This window comes from Crocuta crocuta, unplaced genomic scaffold (genome assembly GCF_008692635.1).
Source record: "Crocuta crocuta isolate KB4526 unplaced genomic scaffold, BGI_CrCroc_1.0 scaffold256, whole genome shotgun sequence".
In the NCBI taxonomy this organism is placed as follows: domain Eukaryota; kingdom Metazoa; phylum Chordata; class Mammalia; order Carnivora; family Hyaenidae; genus Crocuta; species Crocuta crocuta.
In genome coordinates, this window is record NW_027530999.1 from 1,646,178 (window position 1) to 1,663,411 (window position 17,234).

Sequence of the window (17,234 nt, forward strand, 5' to 3'; positions counted from 1 at the left end):
AGAAAGTGAAAATAACTTTGTAAGGAAAAAAGGCTTTCCAGGCCATGGCACGTAAGATACATTTATAATTTTAATGCAATTAAAAAATAAAAATGGTTTGTGTTTGTATTTTAAAAAACAGCCCAGCTGTATTTCTCTGTCACCAAGAATTGTTATCTGAGGATCCTGTCCATGCTGAGTTTTATACTTCAGCCTTCACAATCCCATCCTTGATGAAGAGTTATTTCCCTCATGGTATGCACAGTATACTCACAGCTTTCTGCTTTGTCTTTCGAAGGCCCCATCTAAGGCTTCCCTTAGAGGCGCCCCATCTGAGCAGGATGGGCATGAAGAATGTAATTCATTCAGACTCCCCCTGTTCTGCCCCCTCCTTGCACATTCTCCTCTTCTCAAAAACATCTGAAGTATGAAAGTTGTTTTTAGATAGTAGAAGCACCACAGTCCATTAACACCGCATAGGGTCTTTAACCTGAAACATTTTAGTGATGTCTTGGACATCAAAGTCGATTTCTAAGGTGGATTCTGAGTACGTGGGTCCAGCCCAGGTCTGCAGTTTATGTAGACATAGAAACAAAAGGAAGTCAAAACATTCGGAAAAGGTTAACCTGCTGACTTTAAAATAATGCTGGAAATCAATTTTTTTCCAAAGAGTTGGCAAGCATGGGCTATTGGTCAGAATATGAATTAAGTGGATTTACAAAATCATTAAGAAACAAATCCAAGTTTATGTGTTGTGAAATTTCCACGATTCTTTTAAAATAGATAGGCTGTTCATAATTTTTTGTGATGCTAGATCACTCAATTTTTGATGGAAAAAGAATACAGGATGGACTGTATTTTACCTATGTGAAAATCACCAATCCATTCAAAATAAAATCCAAGAGGGTATATACATTCTAATCAAGTCATTGATTATTTTCCTGATTAATAAGAACTACACTTTACACAAAATACTTTATCAGCAGCTGTTTTCATCAAAAAACCAATAGTCATAGTTTCACAGTTGAAAAAATTACACATTAAAATATTTTACAATTCATTGTATATTCACCAGGTTCCCATTTCCTAAAGGGCTTGTAATATAAAGCAGATTAGAAGGGAAAACCTCAGAGTTGATTACTTTTGACACTGAGTTTTACAGAGGACACTAAGAACCACAAAAAGCTTAGGTTCTATCAGAAAATAGTGACCAAATTCCATTCTTCTTTAAAAAATCCAATTAGAAACATCTTTTTTAAAAACCAAATTCTACAATATGATTAACAGATTTCAAATTAACAGCAGTCTAAAAATCTTCAAAATAAATGATTCTGTATAGCTGAGAATATGATAAAAAGTTAAAACATGATTTTCAGATTATATCTTACTAGAACTTGTTTAAAATTAAGTTTTATTTTCTTTAGGTTCTTTAAACCTGCTTTTTTTTTTTCCCTCCAAAAGTCATTGAAGGAAGTATTTTTCAAGTGACCAAATGAGACTGTTGAGTCAACAGTCAGTTATACCACATTCAGTGACAAGGATGGTCGGCCACAGGAGCCGACCAATCCACGGGGTAGGGTGAGGGGGGTGACCAGACACTGCAGTACCTGGAAACGGCTTACCACTGACTTGACATCCTAGTCACCCTATGGAGTATTCAATTCAGTTTTTGGTTCTTTGCTTTCTGAGCACTACCTGACCCTTTTTTCTTCTTTTTAATGTTGTCTGCTTAAACTCCACTTGGATTTGTGTAAAGTTTACTTTGCTTTTAGCAAAATCACTTAATCTATAGAATCTTAATTCTATTCTTAGTAAAATTTGTCTACACGTCTTCAAACAGAATTAACTTGGTTGTAATAACTATTGAAAATAAATGTAAATGATGAAATAAGCTGTGTGGCTTGTGTTTTAATGGTGGAGAGGTCCCAGGGGAAGGGGACTATCTGGGCTCATGTGAGAAATGCACAAATTATATACATTTTGTGCAAGGAAGCTCAAAGCTTTTTTGGCACTCGGGTAAAACGTGGCTCTCTGTTAAATCTCCAGTTTCTATCATCAGAGTTTCAGATTTGTACTATTTCACTGAATTTTCCTGTGGTTAATCCCTGACATAGAAAAGACTGGGATGTTAGCATGTGTTAACTGAATATATGTAAAAGGCACAAAATGTTAAAGAAGTTTTAATAAGTTATGAAATCTCTATCTGCAAAAGAATCTATTTGGCTTCCTGCTTAAAATGGGAGTTTAAATTCTTCTTAACTATTCCAAGACAGTTTACAGGAGTTAAGTTCCCCTAATCTTCAAATTTATTTTTCTTGTTGGCAATATTATGTACATGCTTTAGTGAAGTACCTAAATCTCCAGTAATTAGGCCCTTTAAGGGTTCTAAAACAGCCAAATATTAAGAGTATTTCTATTAGAGTCCCTTGTTCACTATTCAAGACTTCTATTATAGGTAACTGATTTCATAAGTGAATATCGTTTAAGTGGTGCTGTTTTACTAGAGTGTATAATGTGCACTTTTTATAAAGTTGTATTCCAATAATACACCTAATCTAGAAAACTGTCAGTAAATTATTGCACTTTTTCTGGTGTGGCACCTGGACGTTTGCTAAAGCTATTTCCTAGGGCATTAATCATTCATTTCAAATACTGAGTAAAATAACAGATTCTAGAATGATGACTAGCATTAGCCCCTACATCTTGGGTTAATGTTTTCCAAAGTGTTTAAGAATGTATCATGTACTCAAATGCAATTTAACAAAGTTGGAGAGTGAGCCCTAACCGCTTGGAAATGGGACATGATCTTAAAATGGTTTAAGGTCCTACTTTTATTATTGAGATATTGCATAAATAGCCTAAAAAGGTAAAAAGTTCATGGTTTCTATTCCCCCATATTATAAAGTATTATTCATGAGCATACCTCGGTAGAGGGGCTGAAGCAATCAGGAAGATACGCTATACTGTTTTAGTTTTGGTAACTAGTTTCATGATTGAGGCATTATCAACTACAAAAGAAGGTGGAAAATGGGGGATTCATATGAAAACAGAAATAAAAGGAAAGAGGATGAACTTCAATCAGTTTTCCTTATGTAGTGATACATTAGTCATTGGTATAAATGGGATAGTGCCTGAGCCTCACCCACGGACCGAGAGAAAAGCTGACCATGCTGCTACGGACAATAAAAAATTTGGGGTGCAAAACAATGCATGACTATGGGACAGATCATGTAAATAAAGAATATATATTAATGATAGTTTCTATAATATAAATAGCCTTTAATAAAAAAAATAATCTTTTTTAATAACATTAATACTCACTTCTATTTTCTGGAAACATGCATGAAAAATGTATTCAATTCAATTGCAAAAGGAGAAAAAAAAAAATCAACCTAAGGCGAATACTGTACAATTCTGGAGCAGGAACTCTTCCTGCTCCTTCTTTATCTACGATGATTATTGTACTTTGTGGGAGCCCAGAATTTCCCTGGGAAATAAGAATCAGATTCTTGTAAATACTGTCCAGAAAAAAAAAAAAAAAACACCCAAAAACACCACCTTATAACAGGTCTCATTTGTGACTGCTTCCAAAACTTTGCAGATAAGACCCCAAATCGTCAAAAGGTTTGATTTATTAAAAAGGAAAAGTCTCTGGTGAAATCTCAAGAGTCCCTTCCACCCAAAGCAGTTTTCTTCATTAAACAAGGAGTCAAAAAACCCACTTCAAACTATAAATTGAACAGCAATGGAAAAATAAGAAATCTTCATTATTTTCTAATCTTAATGCAATTTAACATCAAACTTCAGTTTCCTTGGACCTAATGCAATAATAGACTTTGTTGTGTCCACAATTTCAAAACATAGAACATTTGCAAGACAAAAAAAGAACATCATTCTTTTTCCTTCTCCGTCATTTCTATATATTTTGGGGTTTTTTTGTTTTGTTTTCTTTTTTAAAAAAAGATACAAACAATCTTCAAAGTTTACCTTTTTGGACTTAAGGCATAACATGAAATTGCGCATTATTCTAAAGCTTAATTTTGAAATGAACTAGTTTAGTGCTCTCAAACCCTGTTTGCGTTTACATTATTTAAATTATATAGTATTTTACTTCTGTTCTTGTGTAAATTCTAATGCTGTTCATGGATTGTGCAATTCCTATGCAATCAGTCTTTGCCTGTTGACAGTTATTAACAGTGCAGTATAGAATCCAGATAATGAGCTTTTGGTTTCTCAGTTATCATTTCAGTTCAAAGCATGCTGCTTAATTGTGTGGAAGATCCAATCCATTTTTGTTGTCCAGCCACCATGATGTGCATCATTCATTTGTTTCATGAAATATTCCAAAGCCTCTTGTTCAGTTTTATCTAAAGCTAGGGTCTTTCGAATGTATGCAATATCATCAAAAGACTGCAGTTCTGGCATTCCAGAGCCAAGCATCATTGAGAAAAGATTTATGAAGAGATTGGCATGCTGCCGAATAGCTAGGTAAGCCTTGTAACACATCTCCTGAAACCTATAAGTAATAAGAACAGTTCATCAGTATGGAGCAAATGGGGTTAAGACCTTCAGGCCTCTGCTCAAATGTCACGTCATTAGAGAGGCCTTCTTGGGCAAACCTATTAAAAACAGCATTTCTCTGCCCACTCCCCTTGCCAAGACTTTCTACCCTCTTTACCCCACACTAGAATGTAAACTCTGTGAGTCCATAGGATTTTGTTTGAAATCCAGCACCTAGAATGATGCCTGGCACATTAGCAGTTTATTAAGGATTTATTAAATGTATGTACTGGTCCATACTAAAGCCTTTAGGGTTTAGGCTAGGGCCAGGATAGAGTTACAGATAAAATGAGATTTTAGAACTTAAAAGTATTTTAAGGTCTGAGATAGACTGATGATATACCAGAAGGTGGTAAGAAAAATTATGAATACACATGATAATTATAGTTGACTGATCTCCTCAAATTGTATGACTAAACAATGTTGTCTTAAGCACTATTTATCAGTATAGAGAAGGTGTGGTCCAATAATTTAAACAGCAGTAAATAAAAACTTTTAATATATTAATAAGTTTAAGAGTCACTTTCTTAGGCCTTAATTAACTAAATAAATCATTTCAGGCCTTAATTAACTCAATAAATTGTACCCCCCCTTTTTTTCAGAGCATTACACAATAAATAACCACATTAAAATGTTCAGTTATGCCAAAATGTTAACATTAAGTTGCTTGAAAAATATCACTTATTTTTGATAGAGCAGTGAGAATTCTATACTTTGCATTTTTGATTTCTTGAACTTACCTTTCAAATTCTCTTGTCTTTGTGCATTCTTGGGCTCCTTTACTAATCACTATTAAGAAATCTTGTGTCAAAACAAATGGCACACGCTCCCGCTTATAACCAAACTTTTTCTTCTTATGATCCAAAAAGTGTCCAAAATCTATATGAAATAGCTTTAAAAAATAAACAATTATATTATAGCTTGACAAATGCAGAATACAATATCCCAAATTAATAAATAAAATCCCAAATTAAGAATGCCAAAACATTTTAAAAAGAGAAAGCTATTACCTGTCCATCATCTTTAACCATGATGTTACTATTGTGACGATCTCCAATTCCCAGTATGAAGGTAGCGACACAGTATCCGGCACACGAGCGTGTGAACAGGTCAATGGCTGCATCATATCTACAAAGAAGAAACAGAGACTTTTTCAGCAGTGTGCAAATATAGTTATTAAGCAGGTCCAAATTGGGAAATGATGGTCAAAGTCTCTAGTAAAGAATGAAAACAATCACTGACATTAAGAAGAGGAAGTAATTATTTCCTAAGATTTGAGACAGACATTTCTAGGTATCCTCTGACTACAGCGGAATTCTTACTATAGTGAAAAAATACTGAACATGTCATGAAAAAAACATTTTTTCCTAATCATTTCAATGACCTTCAAGTATATTTTGAAATGTTTAATGATAATTTTTTTAAAAAAAGAATAAGCAATAAGAAAAACACATTTTAGATACCTAAAACTGAATGTATAAAGTTGGGTATATGGGATTTCACCAAAATTCAATTCTGATCATTCAAACACAAAATCTCAAATATTTCAAAAGCCGAGCATAGTTTTTTCCAAAGTAAGAACAAATGTCTTCTCTGGTCTCAGAGAAATGTACATCACCATTAAAAGCCTGGTCTAACACAAAGTTAGACGAACACAAGAAGACAAGAATAATAAACTCACATTTCTCCTTTGTTCTTGTCTTTAAGCCACTGGTGTAGCGTGTGGCTGTTGAACTGCAGTGCGCCTTTCAGGCCGCCTTTGCACTGAATCTGCATAATAGTGTGAGAATTTCTCACCACCTCAATAAGTCCCACACAGTCACCGATTGACAGACAGCCATAAGGTAACATTCTGAAAAAGGATCAAGACATTTGCAATTAAATGATGGCATTTTAAAATAGTACATATTTTAGTAGGCTAATATAGGAATATTCTTTTTGCAAATTTGTCGTGCATGATCTTCACTCCTTTTTAAATTTTTTTATTACACTATGACAAACATTCCTAGAAAAATCCTCAAAATTATCTGGCATCATTTGTTTTAACCTTCAAATGAGAAAGCATTTAATTATGTAAGAGAAAAGCATTAAGAAAATTATTGTGACAAACTTGTATAAACATTTATGACAAAAATTTTTCTTTTTAACATTTATCATTGAGAGACAGAGAGAGACAGAGCATGATTATGAGAAGGGCAGAGAGAGGGGGAGACCCAGAATCTGAAGTAGGCTCCAGGCTCTGAGTTGTCAGCACAGAGCTTGAAGCAGGGCTTGACCATGAGACCATGAGATCATGACCTGAGCCTAAGTTGGAGGCTCAACCGACTGTGCCACCCATGTGCACCATAAACATTTATGATTTTAAAAATATGGGTGAATTTCAATTTGTTTAAATCTGACACCTAATAATACTTTAAAGCAGTAGTTCTCAAATATTTGGTCTCAGGACTCCTATGTACCCTTAAAAATTACCAAGATCCCAAAGAGTTTTTATTTAGGTGAGCTACATCTACTGATATTAGAAATTAAAGGAGACAATAAAAAAATTAATGTATTAATTCATCTAAAAATAACAAACTCTTCTGCAATAATACAAATAATATCTTTTATGAAACAAAGGATGTCATATTAAAAAATTCTTAGAAGAGTGACACATTCCCAAATTTTCAAAGTCCTTTAAGGTGTGGTTCCACAGCGCTGAGCTGGATGCTCACATACACTTCTGTATTCAATCTAATGAAGTGTTTTAATTGAAGCATATGAAGAAAATCTGGCTTTGTACCATTATGTAGGTAGAAAAAAGAGGGGTACTGTAATAGCTTTTTCAGATAACTATATTTTTCCTTGATACTATTCTAAAACTTGACAAGAAGTTGTTTTTCAAGTTACAGTATGGAATATGAAACTATCTTAAACTCTTCACACTCTGTTACATTAAAATCCATTTGTCTATCTTGCCTCTGAATGGAACTTTTATGCATATGTGACTTTATCACATGCTGTATTGGTCACCTGGAAGATACCAGTTCACTGAGTTATGAAGATCTTTCAAATGCTGATACTTTTCATTATATCAACTACAAAAATCACAATTGTTAATGACACCACTGATCTCATCAGTAAAGTCTTTAATTTGAGGAAGCTGTTCTGCTTACAGTGGTACACACAAGTTTTTCAAAATTCTGATTTTTTGCCTGAGAGTTCAAATTTGATCTTTGACAGCAAATACTGTCAGTTGTTCACCTTGAAGAGATAGGCTCATATTAATTCATTTTCAAGAAAATGTCTGCCAAATACCCATGTCAATAACCAAAACTTATTTATTTGTTAAGTAAAAATGGTGTTCTAGGAAAAAAAGCAGCTATTTCAACTTACAACCCAAATAACCCACAAACGCTGTTTTTCTTGATAAAACCATACTTGGATACACAGCAGAAGTGCTGTATGGATTTCTCCCATTCATCACATGGTATTAAAAAGAAAATGTAGACAAGGGAGATGTGAGGAGGAGTTAGAGACAATGAAAAAAAAAATACCATTTGGCACATAAGTACCAAAAACTATGGTTTTTAGTTCTGTTGTTTTCATAAGCTACTGGCAATTGTTTCCATCTTTTGTTTTTTTTTTTTTTTACTTCTTAAGTTCCTAAAAGATTACAGTCCACACTTATTTCATTTTCTCAATTCCATTTAGCATAACTTCTATATCTACTACTCTACTGACTCAATTCTTCTTACAGTTAACCATGGATCATCAAATACAAGGGCTTTTTCATAGTCCTTACGCTCATACATCCCCTGAAGCACCTGATACAATAAACTGTTTGTGACTCTCTCCCCAGTTTTGGATTCTGTGAATTACAAACTCTGGTCGACCTACCCCTTTGACCATTTCTTTTCCGGAAGCTTTCTTTCTACCTGCCCTGATAAATACAGGGATTTCTTAAGGCTGTACTCCTGCTCATTCTCTCTTTGTACTTTAATTTTATTATTTTTGAACATATTCATAGTTTCAAGAGTCATCACATAGTCTTATACGGCTTGTTATAAAAAAAAAAAGCAGAGAATCCAAGTTTTTTCAAGAATAAAAATGCTATGATTTTGCTTAATTAAATTTATATTTTATTTAAAATTAAACTTTAAACACTTTTACTTAAATTACTTAAGTCAGGCAGATAAAGACAGCTACCATATGTTTGCACGTTTAGAAGGATTAGGAGGAACTTAACGGAGGACCGTAGGAGAGAAGGGGGGAAAAATAGTGGGGGAGAGGGAGGGAGGCAAACCATGGGAGACTCTTGAATGCTGAGAACAAACTGAGGGCTGATGGGGGTGGGGAGAGGGGAAGGAGGGAGATGGACATGGAGGAGGGCACTTGTGGGGATGAGCACTGGGTGTTATATGGAAACCAACTTGACAATAAACTATTAAAAAAAAAGAAATTTTTAAAACTTAAAACCTTTTTGAAGATCTGACTTACTTCCCAATGATCTAGCTCAACTTTAGGTGCTTCTTTAGCACAGCCACTAGTTTACAATTACATATTGTAATTACCAGAGTTACAGTTAAATTCTCTGCTCTGCCTAGTTTTGCATTCTCTCTTTTGTTCTGTCCTTCCCTGGGAGCAGTGGTAGTAATGGCATGTGTGTCTCTCAGATACAGAAAATTACACCAAAAGAGGAAACTTGATTCATATAACATTCATTGCTTTTGGAAGGCAGAAGAGATTAAGCAAAGAACCGGGAATTAAAAATTTGAAGATGACGACTCAATTTTGTACTTCAGCAAATTCCTTGACGTGTCTGTTTTTCTTCTGCAATAAGAGGGTTCTACTAGGTGTCACTGACACATTTTTATATAGCAGCTATGCTCCATCTTTAAAAGGCATACAAACAAACCCTAATGTACTCAGCTGCGGCGGCTAGAGCGGACTCCTATGCTTAAACAGACATTTTTCTTTTGGAGAGAGTGGCCTTTGCTGGAATGACTCTAGATTTGCAAAGAGACGAGAGAGAGAAGGAAACACTATGAGAAAAGAAATGACAAGGACGAGATGAAGCACGACAGAAAACTTAAGAGATGTTACTGATAACTGTAGAAGGTTGGGCAAAAACCAATAGAATGGCAAAGCTTTTTTTTTTTTTTTAATTTTTTTTAATGTTTTTTATTTATTTCTAGGAGAGAGAGAGAGAGAGACAGCGTGAGCAGGAGAGGGTCAGAGAGAGAAGGAGTCACAGACTCCGAAACAGGCTCCAGGCTCTGAGCTGGCAGTCAGCACAGAGCCCGATGCGGGGCTCGAACCCACGAACCGCGAGATCATGACCTAAGCGAAAGTCGGACGCTTAACCAACTAGGCCACCCAGGCGCCCCAAAGCTTTTTTTTTTTTTTTAAAGTTTATTTATTTATCCTGAGAGAGACAAAGATAGTGCGAGCTGGGGAAGGGCAGAGAGAGAGGGAGATGGAAAATCCCAAGCAGGCTCTGTACTGTCAGCATGGAGTCTGATCTCCCAAAACCGTGAGATCATGACCAGAGCTGAAACCAAGAGCCGGAGGCTTAACCGACAGAGCCATCCAGGTGCCCCAAATGGCAAAAGCTTTAAGATCAGTTCTTTTAGTTCTGTTCATAAATTTTGCTGTCAAACGGACTCAAGATTAGAGGCTTTATGAAGTTTTTTTTTTTAATTTTTTTTTAATGTTTTATTTATTTCTAGGAGAGAGAGACAGCGTGAGCAGGGGAGGGTCAGAGAGAGAGGGAGTCACAGACTGAAACAGGCTCCAGGCTCTGAGCTGGCAGTCAGCACAGAGCCCGATGCGGGGCTCGAACCCACGAACCGCGAGATCATGACCTAAGCGAAAGTCGGACGCTTAACCGACTAAGCCACCCAGGCGCCCCTAGAGGCTTTATGAAGCTTTAAAATTAGAAAATTTGTATTATGAAAGAAACTTTCTTTAAACCTCTTAATTTCTGAATGAAAATACGGGGCTTTTGCATCTTCTATGTCATGTCCTAAACAGTGACAGTCCAGATGCAGTTGCAGAGTCTTTACCAGCTTATTACCTACCTGAATCTCTGAGCTACTCTAAGGCAAGGAAGAGGAAGACAAATGAAAGCAGTGTAATCACCTAGTATTAATTACTCCATACATTTCCTTATAGATCTATGTCCCTTCATATTTTTAACTGATATTTACTAATAGTTTACTTTCTCAAGATAACTTTTAACATACATGTTGCCTTACTCATTACTTACCGAAGATCAAGACCTTGATTTTGCCAGATATTTTCCATAATGCGAATGATCTGCAGTGTTAGCATATCTTGCCGTAAATCTGCAATTCAAATAATATGTACCACCACTTAATGCCATAAATGCAAATTTGGGTGTCATGTCATATTGCTTTCAAACAGAAAATAATACAGCTATATTTACTTGTCAAATTAATCTATAAATAAGCAGTATTTTGATTCCTTAACCCATTTCTAAAGTATCTGCATAAACTCACCTGTATAACAATATAAGCTAGTATGTATTTCACAAAAGTTTTAAACTAAAATATTTAAAGCACCTATCCTTCTGAATTCTTAAATTTGAACTTGTTTATATTAAAATACTGGGGTTAACAGAATTCAGTGCTAAAATGTCACTCCTCAAAGGAAACCCATCAAAATCCTTCCATTTTGCTCCTACAGCAGCCTGTTTTCCAAGTACATTAGGACCTTCTTTTATATGACTTCTTAGCAGACTACACTTTTCTTTTTTTTTTTTTTTTTAATTTTTTTTTTTTTTTTTAGGAGGGAGAGNTAATAACTCTCTTCTCCCTGTAAGACTGTAAACTTTAAGAGGGCAGAGATGTTTTATTTTTACAATTTGATGGCCTAGCACATCAGATATTTATGGAACGAATGGATACTCACACAGCTAAACAAATAGAAAGTTATTTCATGCTTTTTGATTCTCAATTTAGTATTTCTTTTCTTTTTAATAATTACACATACATGTTCTAAAGGTTAAGACATCTGTTTAATATTATGTATTTTAACCACATGCATATTCCTTAAATGGCTTTCAATAGTCTTCATGGTTCATAAATATCCTGTGTATAAAAAGATAGCTAAATTCATGCATCATAAGTTCATTAATATCTTCCTTACCATCCCCATTTTTAAAGATGATCTCATTGTTCTGAAAGAGTAACTCTGACATGATGTCTGGGTTCTCCCAATTCAACCACAGTGGCCTTTTTGCAGAGGACATAATTCGACACTCTTCAAGCCTTTAAAATAGTTAAAAACTTTACCAGGTACCTTACATTTTTAATTTTTTACTCTCAAATTTATTTTTAACATACAGACAGTATAGTTTTTAAAGTGTTATAAAAACTTAAAGTCTTCTCCTCACTTCCATTTATGAATTCATTTCTAAGGGGAGTATAAATAAAAAATAAATATTAAGGTTAATAATTTTTATATAACAGCATATGAATTTTCAACAAGTATAGGGACATACCATTAGTTTTATAGATACTACATTTCTTTCTTTTATTATTGTTTTAATGTTTATTTTTAGAGAGAGAGAGTGCGGGAGGGGCCAGAGGGGCAGAGAGAGAGAGGGAGGCACAGAATTCAAAACAGGCTCCAGGCTCTGAGCTGTCAGCACAGAGCCTGATAGGGGGCTGGAACTCATAAGCTGTGAGATCATGAGCTGAAGTTGGACGTATAACCGACTGAGCTACCCAGGTGCCCCCAGATACTACAGTTCATTTTTGTATTGTATGAAACCAGAAATTCTGGCCAGAGAAAGTTTTAAACTCTATTACTAAAGTAATAAAAACTCATTCTGACTAAATTCAGTTCTGAACTTAAGGACACTGAACAACTCTTATTTTGCAGGGTAGGATAATAGGAGAGGGAAGCATATATAATTGAACATTCTATTTATAATGACATTTGAACTTTTCTCCAGACTTTCTCCAGAAAGGATTTTTTTTTTTTTTAAGGATACTTGTTTAAATATATCAATAAAACTTCCAATGAGGTATGTTACCTGAGATTTCCTAGCTGATGAGCAGGATTTAGAGGAGACAGAAAACCCTGTAGAGCATCCATGAAATCTGGTCTCCGCATTTGTTCAACTAAAAACTTCATCTGTACCTGATAAATGAGCACAGTCATGATTAGACTTCATAAAAGGTAAAACTAACTGCTAATCTCTTTTATATGCTGGAAGCTCAGCTCTGTATAGTCCATGAATCCACGTCCTGTATTCGGATCGGCAGGATTTCATTCGCACAGAGCAGCACAACTCAGGCAGAGGCAGGAGGGGCGTTCCCGGGCACTCCCCTGTGACAGCTCGGCATGCTGACGCAGCCATGGTTTGCCTCTAGAGCAGGGCTTGGTCAACTGTGGCATTTTCTGCAAATCAAACTGCATGGGATGTAGCCATGCCATTTTATTTAGATACTGGCTGCTTTCACACTAGAACAGCAAAACTGAGTAGTTACAACAGAGACTGCATGGCCTGCAAAGTCTAAAATATTTACTATCTGATGTTTCAAGAAAGAGTTTGCTGATCTTTGTTCTAGAGGAAAAACTATGGAGACATTACGTTAGCTTAGTAACTTTACTTTGAAGCTTTGCAGAAAACACCATATTCATTTCTCTCTGTTGAGTAAAAAAGGTCCAGTGAAGCTAAAAGAAACTGTTCAAAACATGTTACTCTGAGTCTCACACTATACTCAGATTCCAGTATGTATGCAGAAACATCTCCTTTTAATCAATTTTTAAAAAGATTTATTTTATTTTGAGATGGAGTGTGAGTAGGAGGAAAGGGGCAGAGAGAGAGCGAGAGAGAGCGAGAGAGAGGAGAGAGAGAGAGAAAGAATCTCAAGCAGGGTCTACACAGCATAGGAGCCTGGCATGGCGCTCAATCCCATGACTCTGGGATCCTGACCGGAGCCGAAGTCAAGAATCGGACACTTAACCAACTAAGCCACCCAGGTGCCACTCTTTTTAATCACTGAACCCAGAGTCCAGACTGCGGAGCTATATAGCATGCAATAACTGCCATTTTATTTTAGGAAATCTTCATCTATCAAAAATATAAAAGGTAAGTGGGGGGCAAAAGAGGTTAGGAGCTAAGAAATTAATGATAAATTAATTTTCATGCTGTAATTTTAGTAACAAAGCTTTTTTTTTTTTTTTTTCTTTCTCACTATGGATAAGTGAGTACCTAGAAAATGTAGTTTATCACTGGCTAGGGCAGCTCTTGCTCCTGTAAAGGCATTTCTTCTTCTGGCACTATCAACCCTAACGTTACCACACTGCTTCCTATGCTTTACCATGGTTGTGCTAGAACATGACACCAAAGGAACGCTTTTGTTACTACAGCATTCTTAGTTCCCCATTGCAAGCCCATTTAAGCCAATAGTAATGTAATGACTTTCACGTTCCTAATTAACCCACTATATCAGAGCCAACCTGTGATATTAAGCTGTGAAGATTCCAGCTTAAAGAAACCCTTATATTTGCAAATATCGAGTTTCTTTTTTCCATACCTCAGTTACAATATAAATATAATAAATTTTATTCTTTCAAAGCAGTCTAGTCTATTCTTGCTAATGATTCCCAGCATCAGAAACAGTACAATTATTTTCTAATAACCTCTATTTGAACTTATATTTCACAAGTTCAATAAAATCAAATCAGTCACACACTCCATGACATTTAGATTAATATAGTAACTGTCTTTAAATTTTTTTTCATGCAATATTAAGGTATTGGAAAAATTCATTCAGTATTGCTAATTTATATCCTTGTGCTTGGGAACTCACCAATGTACTGAGACTTTTTTCCCATTTCATTAGAGATGAGGAATGATCTCACTTTTTACTATAGGATGTGGTAGATTGAATAAAGGGTAGAGAGGAGGAAAAGGTCATGAGAAATTTTTACATTTCATGTTCCTCAGTTACACTAAGCGAGATTGCAGATGACAGGTATGTGATAATGCTCACTGCGTGACTAAGAGTCCATTTTATTTTATTTATTTTATTTTTTATTTGAGAGAGAGAGATAGAGTACACGTGAGCAGGGGAGGGGCAGAGAGAGAGAGTCCCAAGCAAGCTCCATGCTCAGTGCACAGCCCAGTGTGAGATCACAACAGTGAGATGATGACCCGGGCTGAAATCAAGAGTTGGAAGCTCAGGGCACGTGGGTGGCTCAATTGGTTAACCGTCCAACTTTGGCTCAGGTCATGATCTCATGGTTCGTGGGTTCGAGCCCCCCGTTGGGCTTTGTGCTAACAGCACAGAGCTTGGAGCCTGTTTCAGATTCTGTGTATCTCTCTCTCTCTGACCCTCCCCTGCTCACGCTGTCTCTCTCAGAAATAAATAAAACATTAAAAAAAAAAAAAGAGTTGGAAGCTCAACCGACTGAGCCATCTCGACGCCCCTGAGTCCATTAATAATTTTTTTTTGAGAGAAAGAGACAGAGTGCAAGCAGAAGAGAGGAAGAGAGAGAGGGAGACAAAGAACCTGAAGCAGGATCCAGGCTCTGAGTTGTCAGCACAGAGTCCGATGCCAGGCTTGAACCCACAAACTGTGAGATCATGACCTGAGCCAAAGTTGGATGCTCAAGCAACTGAGCTGCCCAGGTACCCCATTTCAAACTTAGAAATGTACAAATTAATTTCTTTACACTTATTTTCAAGGTCATTACTAAAAGCTAATAAATGACAAAACATAAGGAAAAATCATTTTAAAGTTACGGCGATGTAAAAGAGAAGGAAGGGAAAGAAGAGAGAACATTTACTGAGCACCTTTTGTGTTCTGGGGACTGTGATATGTGCTTCAGCATTATCTCGTGTAACTTAATGCTCACAACTACACTACGAAGAAAGGATCATTACTATTTATAAATAAGGAAAATGGATCTCAAAGACTAAATAATATGTCCAACATTACACAGCTGAGAGGTGGTGGAACTTAGATCCAAATCCTGACATGCTTGATTCTAATGTCCACAATCTACGTCTATATCGGGCTCTCAAATTACCCTGCCCCACTGCAATGAAGACTCTCAAAAACAATCTAAAGAGTCACATACCTTTTGTGTTTCATCCTTCTTCTCTTGTTTGAGAATGTCAGTTAAGTTAATGAGCTTTTCCATAGCCTCAACTTGCCTATTTAGGTGCTTCAGATACATCCCACATGCACGACAATAGGACTCCAGAAGCAGGCCAAACCTCTGACTAACTGTTTTATTGTGCATCTCGGATCTAAAAGAACAGTGTTAAGATTTAAAAAAGCAAAAAAACTCTCATATATACACACACCTACCCACACGTGCATGCACGCATGCACACACACAGATACACACTCATTATATATGGTTCTTAAAATTTTTTTGAATGTTTATTTACTTATTAAAAATTCTTTTAATGTTTATTTTAAGTGAGACAGAGACAGAGCACAAGTCAGGGAGGGGCAGAGACAGAGGGAGACAAAGAATTTGAAGCAGGCTCCAGGCTATGAGCTGTGAGCACAGAGCCTGATGTGGCGCTTGAACCCACAAACCATAAGATCACCACCTGAGCCAAAATCCGACGCTTAACTTATTGAGCTACCCAGGTGCCCTTATGTGGTCTTAAATGAGTATACATATGTAACCATTTTAAAGAAAATAAGAAAACCCATTTCTGAAATCCAATAAATGTTATAATCATACTAACAATAAAATGATTCAAAACCTATCATTTGGAAGCAAGAATAATCAAGAGTCTAAGATACTTCCTGAAATTGTAAATTTAATAAACTAGATTTTAGGCCTATTTCAACTACTTTTCATTTACTAATATCAGCACAAGATCTATTAACTATACCGAACAAACTGATGGCTACCAGAGAGGAGGTGGGTTAGATGGATGGGGAGTAAGGGAAGCAGTGGCTGTGATGAGCACTGGGTGTTGTATGGAAGTGCTTAATCACTACACTGTATACACTGCACACCTAAAACTGATACACACTGCATGTTACCTGGAGCTTACATAAAAAATATATATATATAAACATGAAAAAAAGTACATTAGGCACAAAAGTAATAAAATTAATAGGGAGGGTGTCCTCCTTTTCTAGAGTATTGATTGCTCTGAATTCCAAGGTAGGACTTTTTTTGGGGGGTATTTTTATCTACACATACAACTGCAATATTAAACAATATTAATCTAGCAAATTTTGTTTTGCTTAAAGAAAAGTCTAAGTCTTTAAAAATATTTCAGCTCTAATTTCTGTATAAAATTCAGTTTTGAATTTTACTGCTTACTTAAAAATTTGAGGGGAAGCTTACAATATACTTTCATTATGGAAAAACTCTTCCAGACAAAAACAACAATATACAAGTAATAATTATTTATAAATCTTTTAAGAAAGCAAGTAATATATACCTAAAGAATTTAATGGGAGAATAGCGTGACTTACTTTAAATGCCAAAAGAAAAAGTGCCCAATCCTTTGATTAGTCAATGCTTTCTTGAGTAAAAATCTCACAAGCAGGTTATCCAAATACTGTTCATATTTTAGGACCTATGTGATTAAACACAAACATAAAAACAGCTTTGCATTAATCAGGGTCAGGTTTTGCATGGTTGGATTTAAAGAGAATTTTTTTAGAAAGCAAATAGTTACTACTGATAATAAAACT

General features: G+C 35.6%; 1 protein-coding gene across 4 annotated transcripts in view; it reads right to left on the reverse strand.

Annotated features, from left to right (window-relative positions):
* Positions 1-17,234, reverse strand: part of PIK3CA (phosphatidylinositol-4,5-bisphosphate 3-kinase catalytic subunit alpha) — a 33,146-nt gene that overhangs the window by 1,151 nt on the left and 14,761 nt on the right. The window contains exons 12-21 of one of the 4 annotated variants that reach the window (XR_013336694.1): positions 17,013-17,116; positions 15,643-15,814; positions 12,584-12,690; positions 11,692-11,813; positions 10,790-10,868; positions 6,221-6,391; positions 5,550-5,667; positions 5,280-5,431; positions 3,301-4,495; positions 48-399 (exon numbers count right to left, since the gene is read on the reverse strand). Coding sequence is in view for 1 of the 4 variants with exons in the window: in XM_077770583.1 (XP_077626709.1) it covers positions 4,225-4,495; positions 5,280-5,431; positions 5,550-5,667; positions 6,221-6,391; positions 10,790-10,868; positions 11,692-11,813; positions 12,584-12,690; positions 15,643-15,814; positions 17,013-17,116 (1,296 nt within the window). In the remaining 3 variants the exon portion in view is untranslated. Of the gene's footprint in view, positions 1-47; positions 4,496-5,279; positions 5,432-5,549; positions 5,668-6,220; positions 6,392-10,789; positions 10,869-11,691; positions 11,814-12,583; positions 12,691-15,642; positions 15,815-17,012; positions 17,117-17,234 lie in introns of those variants that run through there. The other 3 variants (XR_013336693.1, XR_013336692.1, XM_077770583.1) reach the window with 3 other exon arrangements.